This window comes from Oncorhynchus nerka, linkage group LG24, assembly GCF_034236695.1.
Source record: "Oncorhynchus nerka isolate Pitt River linkage group LG24, Oner_Uvic_2.0, whole genome shotgun sequence".
Taxonomy (NCBI): domain Eukaryota; kingdom Metazoa; phylum Chordata; class Actinopteri; order Salmoniformes; family Salmonidae; genus Oncorhynchus; species Oncorhynchus nerka.
The window spans coordinates 17,489,107-17,508,627 of record NC_088419.1 but is presented as its reverse complement, the minus strand read 5'-3'; the positions used below and the strand labels follow the sequence as shown (position 1 = coordinate 17,508,627).

Sequence of the window (19,521 nt, the reverse complement as noted above, 5' to 3'; positions counted from 1 at the left end):
GACATTTAAATATGTTGCCTACCTGCTACAAATTATTAGATGTAAACATTAACTGTCAAACAATGTCACCGTTTACCTTTGGATTTGGATTAACACCAAACAGAATGACATGGCTAAATGTGTTTGTAAACAACTTGAACTGACTTGAGACAAGGGTTGGAAGGAGAGAACACTCACAGACAGAAGGGGAACTTTGGGTACAGGCTCAGCCTGACCGGTGGGTCGCCCATTAGAGGGCCTGGGAGGGGGGGGAGAGAGAGCTGTGGAGAGAGAAGAGGAGAGAGAAGAGGAGAGGAGAGACAGAGACAATAGAGAATGAAGAGGAGAGGAGGAGCCAGATAGGTCCGGTCTGGCCGGCTTGATAGGGTGGTCCGACCGGCCAGATGGAACCAGTCGGCCTGACAGATGGGACCAGTCGGCCGACAAGATAGGTTGAGCCTCGACACAATCCTGTCCCGGAGCTCTACGGACAATTCCTTCGACCTCATGGCTTTTGCTCTGACATGCACTGTCAAGTGTGGGAACTTATATATACAGATGTGTGCCTTTCCAAATCATGTCCAATCAATTGAATTTACCACAGGGGGACTCCAGTCAATGAACGAACCTGGGTTTGGCAGATGCCAGGAGAACGCTACCTGCCCCAATGCATGGTCCCAACTGGTGGAGGAGGAACAATGTCTGGGGCTGTTTTTCATGGTTCAGGCTAGGCCCCTTAGCTCCAGTAAAAGGGAAATCTTAACGCTACAGCATACGATGACATTCTAGACGGTATTGTGCTTCCAACTTTGTGGCAACAGTTTGGGGAAAGCCCTTTCCTGTTTCAGCATGACAATGCCCCCATGAACAAAGCGAGGTCGTACAGAAATGTTTTTTTGAGATCGGTGTGGAAGAACTTGACTGGCTTGCACAGGGCCCTGAACTCAACCCCATCGAACACCTTTGGGATGAATTGGAACGCCGACTGAGAGCGAGGCCTAATCACCCAACCTCACTAATGCTTGTGTCTGAATGGAAGCAAGTCCCCGCAGCAATGTTCCAACATCAAGTGGAAAGCCTTCCCAGGAGGCTGTAATAGCAGCAAATGGGGGACCAACTCCATATTAACTCTCATGATTTTGGAGTGAGATGTTCGACGAGCAGGTGTCCACATATGTCAAATGAGGTACTGGCAAATTACAGTATGAAGGAAATATGCTTTGAAATCTGTCAATTTTCCACTTGATCACTTCCCTTTACTGGAATGACCGGTATAAACTAGCCCATACCTCCCCCAATTCAATGTTATTATATTTGTGGGATGTAGTGAACAAGTTCACACTTCAGGAGATTTGGGATGCATCCCGGTTTGCGACAGGTAGCCTAGCAGCTAGAGCATTGGGCCAGTAACCGAAAGGTGGCTGGTTCAAATATTATGGGTGTCTGTCCTGTTATAGCATCAATAATTACCAGCTAATAGTGTAAAACATTTTATATCCTGTGTTTGATGACAGATGTAAAATAATAATTCCACAACTGACAAAGGCAAATTATAATCTGTTAATGCTTCTTTATTGAAATTTTGATTGAACATGCATAACTGGAAAACAAATAATAACAACGTACTATAGTGGTGTGCCTGAATCCCATTCCCAGCCTCTAGCATACATTGAAAAATGAACAGCTGTAGAAAAATCACCCACATAATAAAATATCTACATGTAAAAATGCATCCGCTCAGTACACTGCATCTTTGGATACAGGCAGTCATTCATTATGTCATAAAACATCTACAGATCTGTACAAACATCTACAAATATTTATCAGTACAAATATATATCTGCTCTGTACATTGTGTTTTTGGATACAGGCAGTCATTCATTATGTCATAAAACATCTACAGATCTGTACAAACATCTACATATATTTATCAGTACAAATATATATCTGCTCTGTACATTGTGTTTTTGGATACAGCATTCATCCATTATGTCCTTCGATCATTTCTCTCTCCCCACAGGATAAGGCCATGCACTGTTGATAGATTGATAAACATAAACAATCATTCAGGTCAAAGATACAGATACCCATATTTGATTAATGTCCCAAAAAGAATGCAACTATTGATCAACATTAATATCAAAATACCTGGGTTAAAATAACTATTTGAAATCTTTCAAATACTTTGTGTTTGATGTTGCCTGCCAATAGTGCCAGGTGGGAAGGGTTTGCACTCGACTATTCTATTGGTTCTATTTACATTTACATTTAAGTCATTTAGCAGACGCTCTTATCCAGAGCGACTTACAAATTGATAAATGAAAGTACAAATCAAGCCCAGCTAATGTATTTAAAATGACTTCAAAATAGTATTTGAACTCAGATCTAATATAGATTTTCTGGACCCAGTTTTTCCAAAAACATTTAATCCAGATCAAAATAATCCTGTGTTGTATTAAATTCTGATCCCCCTTCAGATGTGGTCCCTTTTTTATTTTGGGATGTCGTACTAAGACAAAATGAAAAATCCCATTATATGCTACAAAAATATGTTATATGATATTAAGTCTAAATATTGTCTTCCTGTGTGTTTCCAAAATCGAATGGGGAAACCGGATTGAGACAGCACAGGATCATTGTGATCTGGATTAAATGTTTTTGAAAAACTGGGCCCTGAACATTTCAAAAGCACTAACCTCAGTGTCTCCAGTTTAAAGGTTGGGTCCTCCATTACAGCAGAGAGCAGTCTCAATCCAGAGTACCCAGGGTTATTGTTGTCCAGATTAATTTCTCTCAGGTGTGACGGGTTGGACAACAGAGCTGAAGCCAGAGAAGAACATCCCCCATCTGTGACTCTACAGCGTGACATTCTGCAGAGAAAGTGAGAGAGGGAGGAGAAATACCGAGAGAGCAAGGAGGGAGAAAACATGAAAACACTGTCTGTAAACCCTAGTTACATTGCTCAGATAAGCAGACTCAAAACAGCAATTCTGTAATCAAGTATTATTACGTAAAGGCATGTTAATTGACTTGACAGCAAGAGATGAATATTACATGTGCAATAGAATAGAATGTACTGTATGTGTGTTCTCACCACCAGAGGGAGAAAAGGCTTAGATAAAACACTCAGGTTTCCTCACACACACATTGTGTGTTAGTGTTATGTGCACACGCTTGTGTATCTTACAGATGTTGCCTTCACCAGGGTTGCGGTAAATTCCAGGCAACTCAGAAAGTAAACCAAATCCCAAATGTTCCTAATTGAAAAACATTGCGAGAAAAGTATGATAGACATTCCTATGTACTTCCTGAATTGACCCCAACCCTGGCCTACACCGAACCCAGCTCAGAAATCAGTGTGATTGAATGTGACTGAATAACCTCTGATTGAATGTCTCAGCCTAACATTATCTTCCAACGTGTAGTCATTCTGATGTACTGTTTTTGTTGTGGTCAATGATACCATAGAATTGGAATTAGCCATAGTCTAAGGGTATATGTTAATTATATTTCTATGGAGCTTACCGGAGTGTCTTCACTTTACAGTGAGGACTCCCCAATCCAACACAGAGCAGTTCCACTCCTGAATTCTTCAGCTCGTTGCCACTCAGATCCAGCTCTCTCAGACTACAGCCTTTTGAGCTGAGAGCTGAGGCCAGGGCACCACAACATCTCGCAGTGAGATTGCAGTCCTTCAAGCTGAAGGAAATACCATTTTTGATTGGAATGTGTTAAAATCGCTTTATAGTTAAAATAACATATACCTTGTAATATAATGGTCACAATACATACTGCAATGTCTCCAGATTACAATGTAGATTCTCCAGTACAGCAGAGAGCAGGTTTACTCCTGAATCTCCTAGACTATTCCGACTCATGTCCAGCTCTCTCAGGAATGAGGGATTTGTCTTGAGTGCTGAAGACAAGAAGAAAATCCCGTTCGCTGTGACACCACAATCTGACAGCCTACAGAGAGAAGCATAAGACATATTTATCAATGCATCATAATCATCCAATAAGTAGTAGTGTATCATTTGTAGATTCAATACGATCATCCAATATACTGTACATTGCAATATAACATTTGTTGATTAATATACATTGTTAAATAATATGAATCATCTGTCACCTTCAAGATTGTCTAACTTCTCCATTATCTAACTCAAGTTTAATCAATCAAAATTATTAACTTTGTGATACTTCATTTTAGGACACGTACACTACATGACCAAAAGTATATGGAAACCTGCTCGTTGAACATCTAATTTCAAATTCATGGACATTAATATGGAGTTGGTCCCTCATTTCCTGCTACAACAGTCTCCACTCTTCTGGGAAGGCTTTCCATTAGATGTTGGAACATAGCTGCGGGGACTACTTGCTTCCATTCAGCCACAAGAGCATTAGTGAGGTCGGGCATTGATGTTGGTCGATTAGGCCTGGCTTGCATTCAGCGTTCCAATTAATCTCAAAGGTGTTCGATACGGTTGAGGTCAAGGCTCTGCGCAAGCCAGTCAAGTTCTTTCACACAAACCTCAACAAACCATTTCTGTATGGACCTCACTTTGTGCACGGGGTCACTGTCATGCTGAAACAGGAAAGGGCCTTCCCCAAACTTTTGCCACAAAGTTGGAAGCACAGAATCATCTAGAATGTCATTGTAAGCTGAAGCATTATGAGGGCCCTAGCCCAACCATGAAAAAACGGCCCCAGACCATTATTCCTCCTCCACCAAACTTTACAGTTGACACTATGCTTTGGAGCAGGTAGCGTTTCTCCTGGCATCTGCCAAACCCTGATTTGTCCATCGGACTTCCAGATGGTGAAGCGTGATTCATCACTCCAGAGAATGCATTTTCATTAGGCCAGAGTCCAATGCCGGTGAGCTTTACACCACTCCAGCAGAGGCTTGGCATTGCGCATGGTGATCTTAAGCTTGTGTGCGGCTGCTCGGCCATGTAAACCCATTTCATGAAGCTTCCGACTAACAGTTATTGTGCTGCAGTTGCTTCCAGACGCCGTTTGGGACTTGGTAGTGAGTGTTGCAACCGAGGAAAAACTATTTTTTACATGCTAAGTACTTCAGCGGACTCGTTCTGTGAGCTTGTGTGGCCTACCAATTCGCGGCTGATCCGTTGTTGCTCCTAGACGTTGCCACTTCACAATAACAGCACTTACAGTTGACTGGGGCAGCTCAAGCAGGGCAGAAATTTGATGAATTGACTTGTCAGAAAGGTGGCATCCTATGACGGTGCAGGTCATTGAGCGCTTCAGTAAGGCCATTCTACCGCCAATGTTTGTCTACAGAGATTGCATGGCTGTATGCTCGATTTTACACACCTGTCAGCAACAGGTGTGGCTGAAATAGCCTAATCCACTTATTTAAATGGGTGTCCACATACACTATATATACAAAAGTATCATGTATAATTTAGCTCTCTTACCTCAGTGTTGCCAGATTACAGTAGGTATTCCCCAGTCCAACAGAGAACAGCTTCACCCCCACATCGTGGAGTTTGTTGTTCCCCAGGTCTAGCTCTCTCAAACTTGAAGTGCTGGAGCTGAGAGCTGAAGCCAGCGCTTCACAGCATTTCTCAGTGAGGTTGCAATCATTCAACCTAGGGAGATATAGAACAGATCCTTTATTGTTAATTTGACCAAACCTCACAACACACACACCCAGAAGGGTGGAAACAGAACAGCGTCAGCCGCAGAGCAGTGCTGCCGAACCAAATACAGTCTGCCGGTTCAGTCCCGACTTATTGCCCTGCTTAAACCAACCACCATGAGGACACAGTATTTACCTCAGTGTTTCCAGTGTACAGCGTTTATCCTCCAGTACAGAAGAGAGTAGTTTTACTCCTAAGTTACCAGGTTGGTTCTCACTTAGGTCCAGCTCTCTCAGGGGTGATGGTCTTGGCCTCAGGGCTAAAGCCATAGCCAGAGCAGCACAGCCTTCCACTGTGAATGTGCATTTTTTAAGCCTTTGGAGAGAAGTGAACATTTTTTAAGATTGGTAACATGAGGTGCATATTATTTCATATGCATTGTTATATAGTCTAGTTAATGTAAAATATGACCATAGTGTTGAATTGAAAATATCAATAACATAAAATATTATCTATGAAAACATTTCTCAAAGTGCTCAAAATAATGAGTTGTTTACAACAGTTTCTCAAGTTTGCACTGTGGATTCTTCAAAACAACTGTCAGCTGTTCTAATTCTGAGTCTCCTAAGTTATTCCCGCTCAGGTCCAGCTCTCTCAGGTGAGAGGGGTTTGACGTCACAGCTGAAGCCAGAGAAGCACAGCCTTCTTCTGTGATACTACAGTTTGACAGCCTACAGAAAGAAGGAATAACGCCGTCACTCTTCACTCAGAAATATGGGATACTGTGTAAAGAAAAGACTATTCAATTATTCACCTCAGCGTCTCAAGTTTACAGTGTGTATCCACCAGTACTGCAGAGAGCTTCTCCACTCCTGAGCCTCCAGGGTCATTCCTGCTTAGATCCAGCTCTCTCAGGTGTGAGGGGTTCGACGTCAGGGCTGAAGCCAGAGATGAACAGCCTTCTTCTGAGACTCCACAGCCTGACATCCTGTGATGTTAGTTAATGTAAAAACATTAAACTCTTTACCTCAAAAGATGATTCACATTTAGAAAATATTCAGTGTCATTGTGAATAGAAGTAAATCATTGTAGTTTTACAAAAATCATTCATATTAATGTTAATTATGGAACATTTGGCTCGAAATGGGTCACCTAAATGGCCAGAAATATTACCCAGAAATTATATTTTTTGGGGAGGAAGGGGCACAGATAGCCACAACCATGAGCAAAAGCATATGTTAGCTAGGGCTGTGATGATACCAGTATCGCAATATTTCTTCTATGGCAAAAATTCAAACATGAAGCAGACCAAACTGTCTGGTCCTTTAAAAACCTGCGGAATAGCTTGGAAAATAAATAAATGTGACTCTGGATGACAACATAATGTGGTTTGTTTCCAACAATTAGGGCTGTTTTCCTAAAGAAGTTACATCTGCTTTGTATTTTGTTTCCTTGCCACGATACTGTCGTAATACTGGTATCATCCCGGCCCTAATGCTAGCCTATAACTGGTTTCATGAGTTTAAAGAAATCAATGATTTTTTTAATTTTTTTTTATTTTTATTTTTTTATTTTAGTTTATTTTTACAGAGACAGTGCACATTAATCAACGTTTCAGTAAAAGTGCCGGTTTTAGCCAGCCGGCTAATTTTCAACCGCAGTCCCTGGGCAGGTTATTAAAAACAATTACAATATAGACAATAGCACCATAGAACAAGCAAGACATAGCAACATAGGACAAGCAAGACATAGCATACAGACAGAACAAAAAGCAGCAAAACAAAATTCATAAAAGCAACAAAGTGTTTCCACACCTCACAAGCTACAGACAACAGACAACATGGAAAGCGGCAACACACAGCTAGGGACCATGTTCACAAATCTGATTGACCTTTAGCCAGGTCTTCAAGCATTTTGTGAAAGTGTGATATGTGGTGCAGTTATGTGTGTCTGATGGCAGTGTATTCCAGACATGGGAAGCTCTCACAGAGAATGCAGATTTACTAAAGGTGCTTTTCCATAGGGGAACTATACAGTCACCTCTCATGGCAGACCTTGTGGATCTGCTGCCATATGTCTGGGTTTTCCGTTTAACAAAAATATTGAGTGGAGGGGGAGCCAGGCCATTAAGGATCTTGAATACAAGACATGCGTCGGTGTATTGCACAAGATTTTCCCAACTCAAGAGCTTATGCTTTCTAAGGATGTGACAATGATGATGGCTATTGGGCTTCCTATCAAGCACTTTGAGAGCCTGTTTGTAGACAGACTGAATAGGTTTTAATGTTGTACAGCAAGCTTGGGCCCAACTAGTCAAGCAGTATGTTAAGTGGGGGAGTATCATAGAATTGAAGTACAGTTTTGCTACCTCTGTAGTCAAACAATTTCGTATAAATCGGAAATTAGCTAGGTTGAATTTGGTTATTTGAATTACCTTTTTCACATGCTTTTTAAAAGAGAGGTTGGAATCAAGTATGATGCCAAGGTACTTAAAATCGGATACCACCTGGAGCTTCTCCCCTGACACATAGACATCTGGCTCAGTAGCATCTGTTGCCCTCTTTGTGAAGAACATGCAAACAGTTTTTTTCACATTGAGATGCAAACACGAGTCACTGAGCCACTTTGTAACCTGGACCATTACAGTAGTGAGTTCTTGTGCAGCTTGTTGTTTGCTCTTTGCATGCACATATTGTTATATATGTTTATATGAACCACACAGGCAACACTCATGCCATAATTTGAGGAAAACAATTAGCAAGTAAACTTCAGATTTGATGAGGTAAAAATTCCCGGTTTACTTTAAGTGAATGCTGCTGCTTGTGTTTAGACAGGTGCATGCTGAACATGTCTTAATCCTGTATTAAGGTGTACTATGGAAGGTGTACTGTCCTTAATGTTGCACATCAAATGGTCTTCTGTTTGTTTTCTCCACATGACAGAGAAGCATGTCTGTTCTACATGTCATATATCTATTTGGACTTTCTGAATACATTTTTATCAAATTAGTCAAATCTACTACAAAACACACAATGTTGAATGTGTGACAGTCTAAAAAGCATATTGACTTTCAAATGTCTGTTGATGTTTCCATAAGGAAGGGAAAGTAATGGTAACGTGGTAAAAAGGTGAAACTAAGCTAGGATTCTTACTCAGGTGTGCGTTCGCCGGGTCAATGGGAATCTACCTCCACAGTAACCTTTTTTCTAATGCAATTGTTTTTGCTTAATTCCACTGATCAGAATACTCACCTCAGTTTCTGCAGTTTACATTGTGGATCTTTGAGTACAGTAGAGAGCATTTTTACACCGGAGTCTCCTAGGTTATTTCCACTCAGGTTCAGTTCTCTTGGGTGTGATGGGTTTAACCTCAGTGCTAAAGCCAGAGAAGCACAGCCTTCCTCTGTGATATTACACTGAGACAGTCTGAAGAGAGACATTCTACAATTAAATGGCATACACTTACTATAGGGATGTGCACTAAATGGTAGTACAAATCAAATCACAACTCATTGTTGGCCGTAAATACAGTTATCTAGCATTTAAAATCTAATTTCATGCTCAGAAGATTGTCTTACTTCAGTGTATCTAGTTTATTGAGTGGATTCCCCAGTCCAGCACAGAGTGTTTTCACTCCTGAGTCCTGCAGGTCATTGTTTCCTAGGTCCAGCTGTCTCAGACTAGAGAACTTTGAGCTGAGAGCTGAGGCCAGTGCTTCACAGCATCTCCAGGTAAGTTTACATCCATTGAGTCTGGGAAAAAATATTGTCAAATGTAATGAGTTATCAGACGACATCTTCTGTCTCCAAAACTTCCTTCACAGAGTGAAAAATACTGCACAAATGAACCATGGCATTTTAGAACGGGTAACATGGTGGTTACTTATAGAAATGAATTATCTTCACTTGAATAGATCAGTAGTATGATTTTGTCCAGGGACTACGAAATTCAATTACCATCAAGTAATAGAATATTGATTTGCTAACTTTCAGTACATCGATTTGACCAAATACTCACAGAGCGGTTCTAGAAGCTTTGACCACTGGCAGCAGCCTCAGAAGACACTCATCCGATCTGATGTATTTCTTCAGGTCAAACACTTCCAGCTCGTCCGTGGAAGTCAGCAACACAAAGACCAGAGCGGACCACTGTGCAGATGAGAGTCTGGCAAACAAGGAACTTCCAGACCTTATGTAGCTTTGGATTTCCTCCTGTAAGGAATGGTCATTCAGCTCATTCAGACAGTGGAACAGATTGATGCAACACTCTGGAGAGGGCTTTTCCTTGATCTTCATCTTAATATACATGGCTGTTTTCTCATTGGTCTGTGAGCTGCCTGTTTTTTCTATCAGTACACCTTGTAAAATATCTTGATTGCTCTTCAGCGAGAGGCCGAGAAGGAAGCGGAGGAAAAGGTCTAGGTGCCCATTCTCACTTTGAACGGCCTTATCTACTGCACTTAAGTAGATGTCTTTGCCTTTGGAGCAGTGTTGTTCTTCTAGCATTGGATTTTCATTGCTGGTTTTGAATGAGATGAAAACATACACAGCAGCAAGAAACTCCTGGATGCTCAGATGCACAAATTGGTACGTCTTGCTCTCGTACAGTCCAAACTCTGTATTGAACATCTCTGAACAAACCCTTGAAAAAATGGACCCCTCTCTGACATCAATGCCACACTCTGTCAGATCCTCTTCAAAGAAGGTCCGATGGTCTTTTTCCAGTTGCTGATAGGCCAGTTTTCCCAGTGACATGATGCTCGCTTTATACCAGAGTGGATCTCGCTCATCTTCTCCAGGGTACTTTCGTTTCCTTAGCATTCTCTGGATGTTCAGGAAGTGCGTGAACATTTGGGTCAGGGTTTTGGGGATCTCTCCACTTTCCATTTTGTTCATTCTCTCCAGGACAGTGGCTAAAATCCAGCAGAACAAAGGTATGTGACACATGATGTAGAGGCTCCGTATTGACTTAATGTGTTTGATGATTCTGTTGGCCAGTTTCTGATCACTGAATCTCCTTCTGAAAAACTCTTCCTTCTGTGGGTCATTGAACCCTCGTACCTCTGTCACTCTGTCAACAAACTCAGGGGGGATGCGATTTGCTGCGGCTGATTGGGAGGTTATCCAGATGCGAGCAGATGGGAGCAGATTCCCCTTGATGAGGTTAGTCAGCAGCACATGCAATGAAGTTGACTCTGTGATGTCACTCAAGATCTTGTTGTTCTGGAAGTCTAGAGGAAGTCGACACTCATCTAGACCATCGAAGATAAATAACACTTTGTGTTCATTGTTGTTGAGGATTCCTGCTTCTTTTGTCTGAAGAAAAGGATGAAGAATGTCCATCAAACTTTTATTCTCCCTCATCAAATTTAGATCCCGAAAAAGAAGTGGAAAGATGAATTTTATATCCTGATTTGCTTTTCCTTCAACCCAGTCCAAAACAAACTTTTGCAAAGAGACCGACTTTCCAATGCCAGCGATTCCTTTTGTCAGCACAGTTCTGATCGGTTTGTCTTTCCCAACTATGGATCTGAAGATGTCGTTGGATAGGATTGGAGTTTCTTGTAAAGCTGTTTTTTCAAATGGTCTTACCTCATGCTCATTATTGACCTCTCCACTTTCCCCCTCTGTTATATAAACCGCTGTGTAGATGTCATTAAGCAGTTTGGAGTTTCCATGCTGAGCTAAACCCTCCTGAATAGTACTGATCTTACTGTTAATCTTCAGATAGTCTTTTAGTTTTTGATGGCGGTCTTCAACATGTATATCTGAAAGAAACAAAATGACAGAAAAATACATCAAAACATGAAGACAATAGATTTGATTTTTAACAGAAATCTATGCTCAGTAGCTTGTGTGTGCCCTTTCATTCAAAGGGCTGTGACATCCACCCAAAAAATATAAAGATTCACACTTAGTGTCAGATTTGCATGTAAAGTTAAAAGTAATTACTGTATTTAAAAAATAAATAAAAAACATTACTTAGATGGTCTGTAGAGGGTGTTATTACCTTCAGAATTAGGAAAAGTATCTTCATCATCTGGAACGAGAAAAAGCGAGAGAGAGAGAGAGGCGAAGGGAGAGAGCGACAAAAATATCTGGGATGTGTGTAAAATGTCCCAACACCAGATAGTAAGTTGTACTTTATGTATTCAATTTAATGAGTCAGAAGTTTGAGGTAACTTACCACCACCCTTCGAGCCCACACTGATGTAATAATTAATGTCTCTTATATGGCTGCCAGAGATTGTGGGTGAGATGACATTGCTGCCATCCTGAGCGGTGTTGGTGGACTGGAAAGAAGTTCCTTGTGTAGGTATGGAGAGATCTGGCCTCTTTGCAGGGCCAGCCTCCTTAAAAAAAAAACGTTCTGAGAGAGAGGAGTCAGACAGGGAAAATAGAGAGATGCATCTATATATAGGAGCAAAACAAATTCCAGACTTGTTTCCATTTTAACCAGTCCTGTCCTCTGTATAACACAACGTTTATTTAACTAGTAGCTTATTCTACAGTTATGGCCTGTATAAGGTTTGAACAATTCTGGTTAATTACCTTTGGAATCCATAGATACAATCTCAGCTGGGCTGGAATGGACAGACAAGGACTAACCTGGAAAACAGAGAAAAAGCAAGAAAGAGATGTAAATATTTTGGCTATTAGCTTAGGTGAACATTCATTTAATGTTCCAAATGCAGGTTGACGTTTATGCTTAGCCAACACTTCAAGATGGCGGACTGAACACAACTATGTAGACCACCTCATGATAAAAACGAAATATTCAATATCGGTAAATTAGACTAAATATTAGCGCTACACAATCTGGTGGACAATAACCTTCAATCTGGATAACAACACAAAACAAATCATGAGACTAGAGAAATGCATCGACAAATATTACGAAAACAAGCCACACCCAAACATAACGGAGAGTAAAAGGGGAACATATTTCAAAACGAAAACGTGACTCTTCTACAGACAGACGATTTAATATTTTCACCACCGTGAATGGTAAAGATCGAAATATCAATAAATGACAAACTGTGCATACTTGAACTAGTCAGTAAGGATATAAAAGAGTTGAAGGCAAGTCTCAAGATGAGTGACGAAACAGCTGCGACATTGGAGAAAGACAAACAAGCTAACAGGGACAGTCAATAAGATTACAACTGAAGTTAATGAACTTAAAATGGAGAACATCGTTCTGAGAGAAGCCTTACTTGACATACAGACTAGATCCATGAGAGAAAAACTGGTACTTACAGACCGAGGTAATGAAAGTTTCAGGTTGGATATTCGTCTGTAGTTTTCCTTACGTTCACCAACAGCAGTTAGGGATGCCAACAAAGTGACAAATCAACATTTTCACATTTCAATAGCTCTTTAAGCATTACTCCTAAAACGTTCAAAACTGGTTGTAGCTAACCCGATGGCAAATACACACATTGCACACACTTTTTTTGTCTATTTATATCTTGCACTATTTTAAATTATATATTTACATTTTTGAATACCAATAGCTCATTGGTCATGTGACCTACTGACTTCAAAACAATGTTCAGAATTCTTCTGTGGGCCTACACATTGCACACCAATGTTTGTCCATTTTCATCTCTCGATTTTACATGAATTTTTCCAAATTTAAAATGTAAATAGCTCCTTGGTCATGTGACCTACTGACTTCAAACAAGGTTCAGAATGTCCACTCATTGGGCCTACACAAAGGACATATTTTTCCAACATCATGACACTTATTTGGAGTCTGTGGCTCAAGTGGTTTGAAAGCGCAAATATCCTTTGAATATACAATTTTAAACTGTCTTTACCACAGTTACAGCTATCCAAGAGAAATAAGAAGTTCCTGAATGTGTAGTTTGACAGTTCCTCCTTACAGCGCTTCAGATCCTACGCGAAGCTATCGACAAAATCGAACTCGAACGTGGTACACTGCTTCGGACAGATAAACAACCTTGTATATGATTAATCACTATAATTGTTTGCTAAAATAATAATTGCTTGCCATAATGTAATTTTGACAATGGCGAGACTGGTGAGAGGTAAAAATCCTTTGCATAAACTACAAATATGAATAGCTAATTATGGAAAATAAGATAAACATGATTTTTTAAATATATATATTTATATAATACAAATGGAGGTGAGGGCGATTGTTAGTTGAGAATGATCTGTTAATTGAATGATTAGAATATACCGTCCTGAAACATATAATTGTATGGAATTGATTAGAATGTATAAAATCATAATCAATAAATGTGTAGTCCTAGTCAGAATTAGGGTAAAACAATATGTCTTCATGGTATTTTAAACACAGACTGTCTGAGCTTGGTGCCGACCTGACTAGCGATTTGGGAGAGAACGGGGAGTACGTCTCAAGGACAAGGTCACTCATCTCTGTGGGCTGGGTAGTGGGACAGTGTGTGCGTCTGTTTGTGTGTACAGTGGGACAAAAAAGTATTTAGTCAGCCACCAATTGTGCAAGTTCTCCCACTTAAAAAGATGAGAGGCCTGTAATTTTCATTATAGGTACACTTCACATATGACAGACAAAATTAGAAAAAAAATCCAGAAAATCACATTCTAGGATTTTTAATGAATTTATTTGCAAATTATGGTGGAAAATAAGTATCTTTTTTTTCATTTAATCAATTTGACCTATTTTGTGTATGTCCATTGCATGACATTGAAATAAAAATCAAATTAAATTACAGGTTGTAAAGCTACAAAATAGGAAAAACGCCAAGGGGGATGAATACATTTGCAAGGCACTGTAGGATCAGCCATGTATCATATGCAGAGGCCATAAGACACATTGGTAGAACTACAGTGAGGACTGATGGAGTTTACATGGATGTACCTGTAGTAAGTGGACTTACTGTCTGGGCTGGTGCTTCTGATGGTCCTGGCATGGTTTAGAGGCCTGTTCAGAAATCTTGGGTACTCATGAATGTGTTGGGTCAAAGGACACTTGGTAAGATTATCAATACGACTCGGGTTGTGGAAAGCAGAAATACCAGGTTGAAGGTTATTGTGAAGATGGCAAGAGAGATATTGGGGGTAACAGATGTTACTGTTGAAATGGTTGTTAACATGCTGAGCAATTCTAAGGGTGGAGTGTTTCAGCATGATATAGATAAGGTTTAATGGGGTTAGGGAGGGTTTTTTGGGGAGTGGGGAGGGTGTGGTAGAAGTTAAGGATTTATTTGGTTTAGAATTTTATTTTCATGGTCGTACAAAATTGGGCAGATCACGATTGAACCTACATTCCAGCACAGTAGTTGGCGGCATGCACTTTAAACGTTGTGATATCATAGAAGAAGAAGAAACACAACAGATAGGACAATGAGACATATTTCACCGGAGTGGACAAGGTTTTGTAGACTTTACCATATGCCAAAGTAAAACAAAAATGCATTGTTTAGAAAGAGTGCAAAGGCAAATTGAGATATTGTACATGCGCTATTTACAAAGTAGGCATCCCCTATGGAAATATGCAAATATGTGCTAAAACGCACCAATAGGATCTCGCTAGCTCGTGCTTGGCTCTGCCCACCTCCTGGATTGTTCTGCCCAGCATGGCTAATTTGTTCCCATTTGAAAATGACAGGCTGTGGTCTATCTTGGTTTAGTTATACAAATCTTCACTTCTTTAACTTGGCAAGTCAGTTAAGAACAAGTTCTTATTTACAATGGCGGCCTACACCCGCTGGGCCAATTCAAATCAAATCAAATTTTATTTGTCACATACACATGGTTAGCAGATGTTAATGCGAGTGTAGCGAAATGCTTGTGCTTCTAGTTCCGACAATGCAGTCATAACCAACAAGTAATCTAACTAACAATTCCAAAACTACTGTCTTATGCACAGTGTAAGGGGATAAAGAATATGTACATAAGGATATATGAATGAGTGATGGTACAGGGCAGCATACAGTAGATGGTATCGAGTACAGTATATACATATGAGATGAGTATGTAAACAAAGTGGCATAGTTAAAGTGGCTAGTGATACATGTATTACATAAGGATGCAGTCGATGATATAGAGTACAGTATATACGTATGCATATGAGATGAATAATGTAGGGTAAGTAACATTATATAAGGTAGCATTGTTTAAAGTGGCTAGTGATATATTTACATCATTTCCCATCAATTCCCATTATTAAAGTGGCTGGAGTTGAGTCAGTGTCAATGTCAGTGTGTTGGCAGCAGCCACTCAATGTTAGTGGTGGCTGTTTAACAGTCTGATGGCCTTGAGATAGAAGCTGTTTTTCAGTCTCTCGGTCCCAGCTTTGATGCACCTGTACTGACCTCGCCTTCTGGATGATAGCGGGGTGAACAGGCAGTGGCTCGGGTGGTTGATGTCCTTGATGATCTTTATGGCCTTCCTGTAACATCGGGTGGTGTAGGTGTCCTGGAGGGCAGGTAGTTTGCCCCGGTGATGCGTTGTGCAGACCTCACTACCCTCTGGAGAGCCTTACGGTTGAGGGCGGAGCAGTTGCCGTACCAGGCGGTGACACAGCCCGCCAGGATGCTCTCGATTGTGCATCTGTAGAAGTTTGTGAGTGCTTTTGGTGACAAGCCGAATTTCTTCAGCCTCCTGAGGTTGAAGAGGCGCTGCTGCGCCTTCTTCACGATGCTGTCTGTGTGAGTGGACCAATTCAGTTTGTCTGTGATGTGTATGCCGAGGAACTTAAAACTTGCTACCCTCTCCACTACTGTTCCATCGATGTGGATAGGGGGGTGTTCCTTCTGCTGTTTCCTGAAGTCCACAATCATCTCCTTAGTTTTGTTGACGTTGAGTGTGAGGTTATTTTCCTGACACCACACTCCGAGGGCCCTCACCTCCTCCCTGTAGGCCGTCTCGTCGTTGTTGGTAATCAAGCCTACCACTGTTGTGTCGTCCGCAAACTTGATGATTGAGTTGGAGGCGTGCGTGGCCACGCAGTCGTGGGTGAACAGGGAGTACAGGAGAGGGCTCAGAACGCACCCTTGTGGGGCCCCCCGTGTTGAGGATCAGCGGGGAGGAGATGTTGTTGCCTACCCTCACCACCTGGGGGCGGCCCTTCAGGAAGTCCAGTACCCAGTTGCACAGGGCGGGGTCGAGACCCAGGGTCTCGAGCTTGATGACGAGCTTGGAGGGTACTATGGTGTTGAATGCCGAGCTGTAGTCGATGAACAGCATTCTCACATAGGTATTCCTCTTGTCCAGATGGGTTAGGGCAGTGTGCAGTGTGGTTGAGATTGCATCATCTGTGGACCTATTTGGGCGGTAAGCAAATTGGAGTGGGTCTAGGGTGTCAGGTAGGGTGGAGGTGATATGGTCCTTGACTAGTCTCTCAAAGCACTTCATGATGACGGAAGTGAGTGCTACGGGCGGTAGTCGTTTAGCTCAGTTACCTTAGCTTTCTTGGGAACAGGAACAATGGTGGCCCTCTTGAAGCATGTGGGAACAGCAGACTGGTATAGGGATTGATTGAATATGTCCGTAAACACACCGGCCAGCTGGTCTGCGCATGCTCTGAGGGCGCGGCTGGGGATGCCGTCTGGGCCTGCAGCCTTGCGAGGGTTAACACGTTTAAATGTCTTACTCACCTCGGCTGCAGTGAAGGAGAGACCGCATGTTTTCGTTGCAGGCCGTGTCAGTGGCACTGTATTGTCCTCAAAGCGGGCAAAAAAGTGATTTAGTCTGCCTGGGAGCAAGACATCCTGGTCCGTGACTGGGCTGGGTTTCTTCTTGTAGTCCGTGATTGACTGTAGACCCTGCCACATGCCTCTTGTGTCTGAGCCGTTGAATTGAGATTCTACTTTGTCTCTGTACTGACGCTTAGCTTGTTTGATAGCCTTGCGGAGGGAATAGCTGCACTGTTTGTATTCGGTCATGTTACCAGACACTTTGCCCTGATTAAAAGCAGTGGTTCGCGCTTTCAGTTTCATGCGAATGCTGCCATCAATCCACGGTTTCTGGTTAGGGAATGTTTTAATCGTTGCTATGGGAACGACATCTTCAACGCACGTTCTAATGAACTCGCACACCGAATCAGCGTATTCGTCAATATTGTTATCTGACGCAATACGAAACATGTCCCAGTCCACGTGATGGAAGCAGTCTTGGAGTGTGGAGTCAGCTTGGTCGGACCAGTGTTGGACAGACCTCAGCGTGGGAGCCTCTTGTTTAAGTTTCTGTCTGTAGGCAGGGATCAACAAAATGGAGTCGTGGTCAGCTTTTCCGAAAGGGGGCAGGGCAGGGCCTTATATGCGTCGCGGAAGTTAGAGTAACAATGATCCAAGGTTTTACCACCCCTGGTTGCGCAATCGATATGCTGATAAAATTTAGGGAGTCTTGTTTTCAGATTAGCTTTGTTAAAATCCCCAGCTACAATAAATGGTTTCCAGTTTGCAAAGAGTTAAGAGCCATTGATGTGTCTGCTTGGGGGGGGATATATACGGCTGTGATTATAATCGAAGAGAATTCTCTTGGTAGATAATGCGGTCTACATTTGATTGTGAGGAATTCTAAATCAGGTGAACAGAAGGATTTGAGTTCCTGTATGTTTCTTTCATCACACCATGTCTCGTTAGTCATGAGGCATACGCGCCCGCCACTCTTCTACCCAAAAATATGTTTGTTTCTGTCGGCGCGATGCGTGGAGAAACCCGTTGGCTGCCCTGCCCCGGATAGCGTCTCTCCAGTGAGCCAAGTTTCCGTGAAGCAAAGAACGTTACAGTGTCTGATGTCCCTCTGGAATGCTACCCTTGCTCGGATTTCATCAACCTTGTTGTCAAGAGACTGGACATTGGCAAGAAGAATGCTAGGGAGTGGTGCACGGTGTGCCCGTCTCCGGAGTCTGACCAGAAGACCGCCTCTTTTCCCTCTTTTTCTGAGTCGTTTTTTGGGGTCGCTGCATGGAATCAATTCCGTTGACCTGTTTGTAAGGCAGAACACAGGATCCGCGTTGCGGAAAACATATTCTTGGTCGTACTGATGGTGAGTTGACGCTGATCTTATATTCAGTAGTTCTTCTCGACTGTATGTAATGAAACCTAAGATGACCTGGTGTACTAATGTAAGAAATAACACGTAAAAAAACATAAAACTGCATAGTTTCCTAGGAACGCGAAGCGAGGCGGCCATCTCTGTCGGCGCCGGAAGTACTGTGTGCCGCCCTATGGGATCCCAATCACGGCCGGTTGTGATACAGCCTGGATTTGAACCAGGGTGTCTGTAGTGACGCTTCTAGCACTGAGATGCAGTGCCTTAGACCGCTGCTCCACACGGGATGGAGAGAAATTTAAGTGAGAACGCAGAAGGGCTTGGCTAGTGTATATAAAAGCTTCAGTACAGAAACTACCTGGATAAATTATATTATTATCAAATTATTCAGCCAGGTCTCTGAGATAACCAGGTCTGGGCTAGTGTCATGCACCCAGACATCCATAATGTCCAGTTTAGACATCAGCCTTCGCACATTTATATGCAAGTTTTACCTACCTTACCTTTGTCTGTACACTATGCCTTGAATCGATGCTATCGTGCACAGAAACCTGCCGCTTTTACTCTCTGTTCCGAACGTGCTTGACGGCCAGTTCGTATAGACTTTAGCTGTAACCTTATCCTACTTCTCCTCTGGTGATGTAGAGGTTACTCCAGGTCCTGCAGTGCCTAGCTCCACTCCCACACCCCAGGTGCTCTCATTTGTTGACTTCTGTAACCGTAAAAGCCTTGGTTTCATGTTAACATTAGAAGTCTACTCACTAAGTTTGTTTTACTCACTGCTTTAGCACACTCTTCCAACCCGGATGTCTTAGCTGTGTCTGAATCCTGGCTTAGGAAAACCACCAAAAACCCTGACATCTCCATCCCTAACTAACTATAACACTTTCCGCCAAGATAGAACTGCCAAAGGGGGCAGTGTTA

General features: G+C 42.0%; 1 protein-coding gene and 1 long non-coding RNA gene across 5 annotated transcripts in view; one reads left to right on the top strand and one right to left on the bottom strand.

Moving 5' to 3' along the window:
• Positions 1-1,529: 1,529 nt before the first annotated feature.
• LOC115107594 (NACHT, LRR and PYD domains-containing protein 3-like) overlaps positions 1,530-19,521 on the bottom strand; it is a 19,748-nt gene continuing 1,756 nt past the window's right edge. The window contains exons 1-15 of one of the 4 annotated variants that reach the window (XM_029631026.2): positions 12,847-13,310; positions 12,139-12,195; positions 11,774-11,956; positions 11,597-11,626; positions 9,605-11,354; positions 9,166-9,339; positions 8,840-9,013; positions 6,403-6,576; positions 6,146-6,319; positions 5,784-5,963; positions 5,424-5,597; positions 3,772-3,945; positions 3,505-3,678; positions 2,676-2,849; positions 1,530-2,013 (exon numbers count right to left, since the gene is read on the bottom strand). In XM_029631026.2, coding sequence (XP_029486886.1) covers positions 1,980-2,013; positions 2,676-2,849; positions 3,505-3,678; positions 3,772-3,945; positions 5,424-5,597; positions 5,784-5,963; positions 6,146-6,319; positions 6,403-6,576; positions 8,840-9,013; positions 9,166-9,339; positions 9,605-11,354; positions 11,597-11,626; positions 11,774-11,956; positions 12,139-12,151 — 3,582 coding nt within the window. In that variant the 5' untranslated portion in view covers positions 12,152-12,195; positions 12,847-13,310 and the 3' untranslated portion in view covers positions 1,530-1,979. Of the gene's footprint in view, positions 2,014-2,675; positions 2,850-3,504; positions 3,679-3,771; positions 3,946-5,423; positions 5,598-5,783; positions 5,964-6,145; positions 6,320-6,402; positions 6,577-8,839; positions 9,014-9,165; positions 9,340-9,604; positions 11,355-11,596; positions 11,627-11,773; positions 11,957-12,138; positions 12,196-12,420; positions 12,469-12,846; positions 13,311-19,521 lie in introns of those variants that run through there. The other 3 variants (XM_029631025.1, XM_065008673.1, XM_065008671.1) reach the window with 3 other exon arrangements.
• Positions 12,490-19,521, top strand: part of LOC115107597 (uncharacterized) — a 27,786-nt gene continuing 20,754 nt past the window's right edge. Inside the window, exon 1 of the long non-coding RNA XR_003860226.2 lies at positions 12,490-12,854. This is a non-coding gene — a long non-coding RNA (uncharacterized LOC115107597). The remainder of the gene's footprint in view (positions 12,855-19,521) is intronic.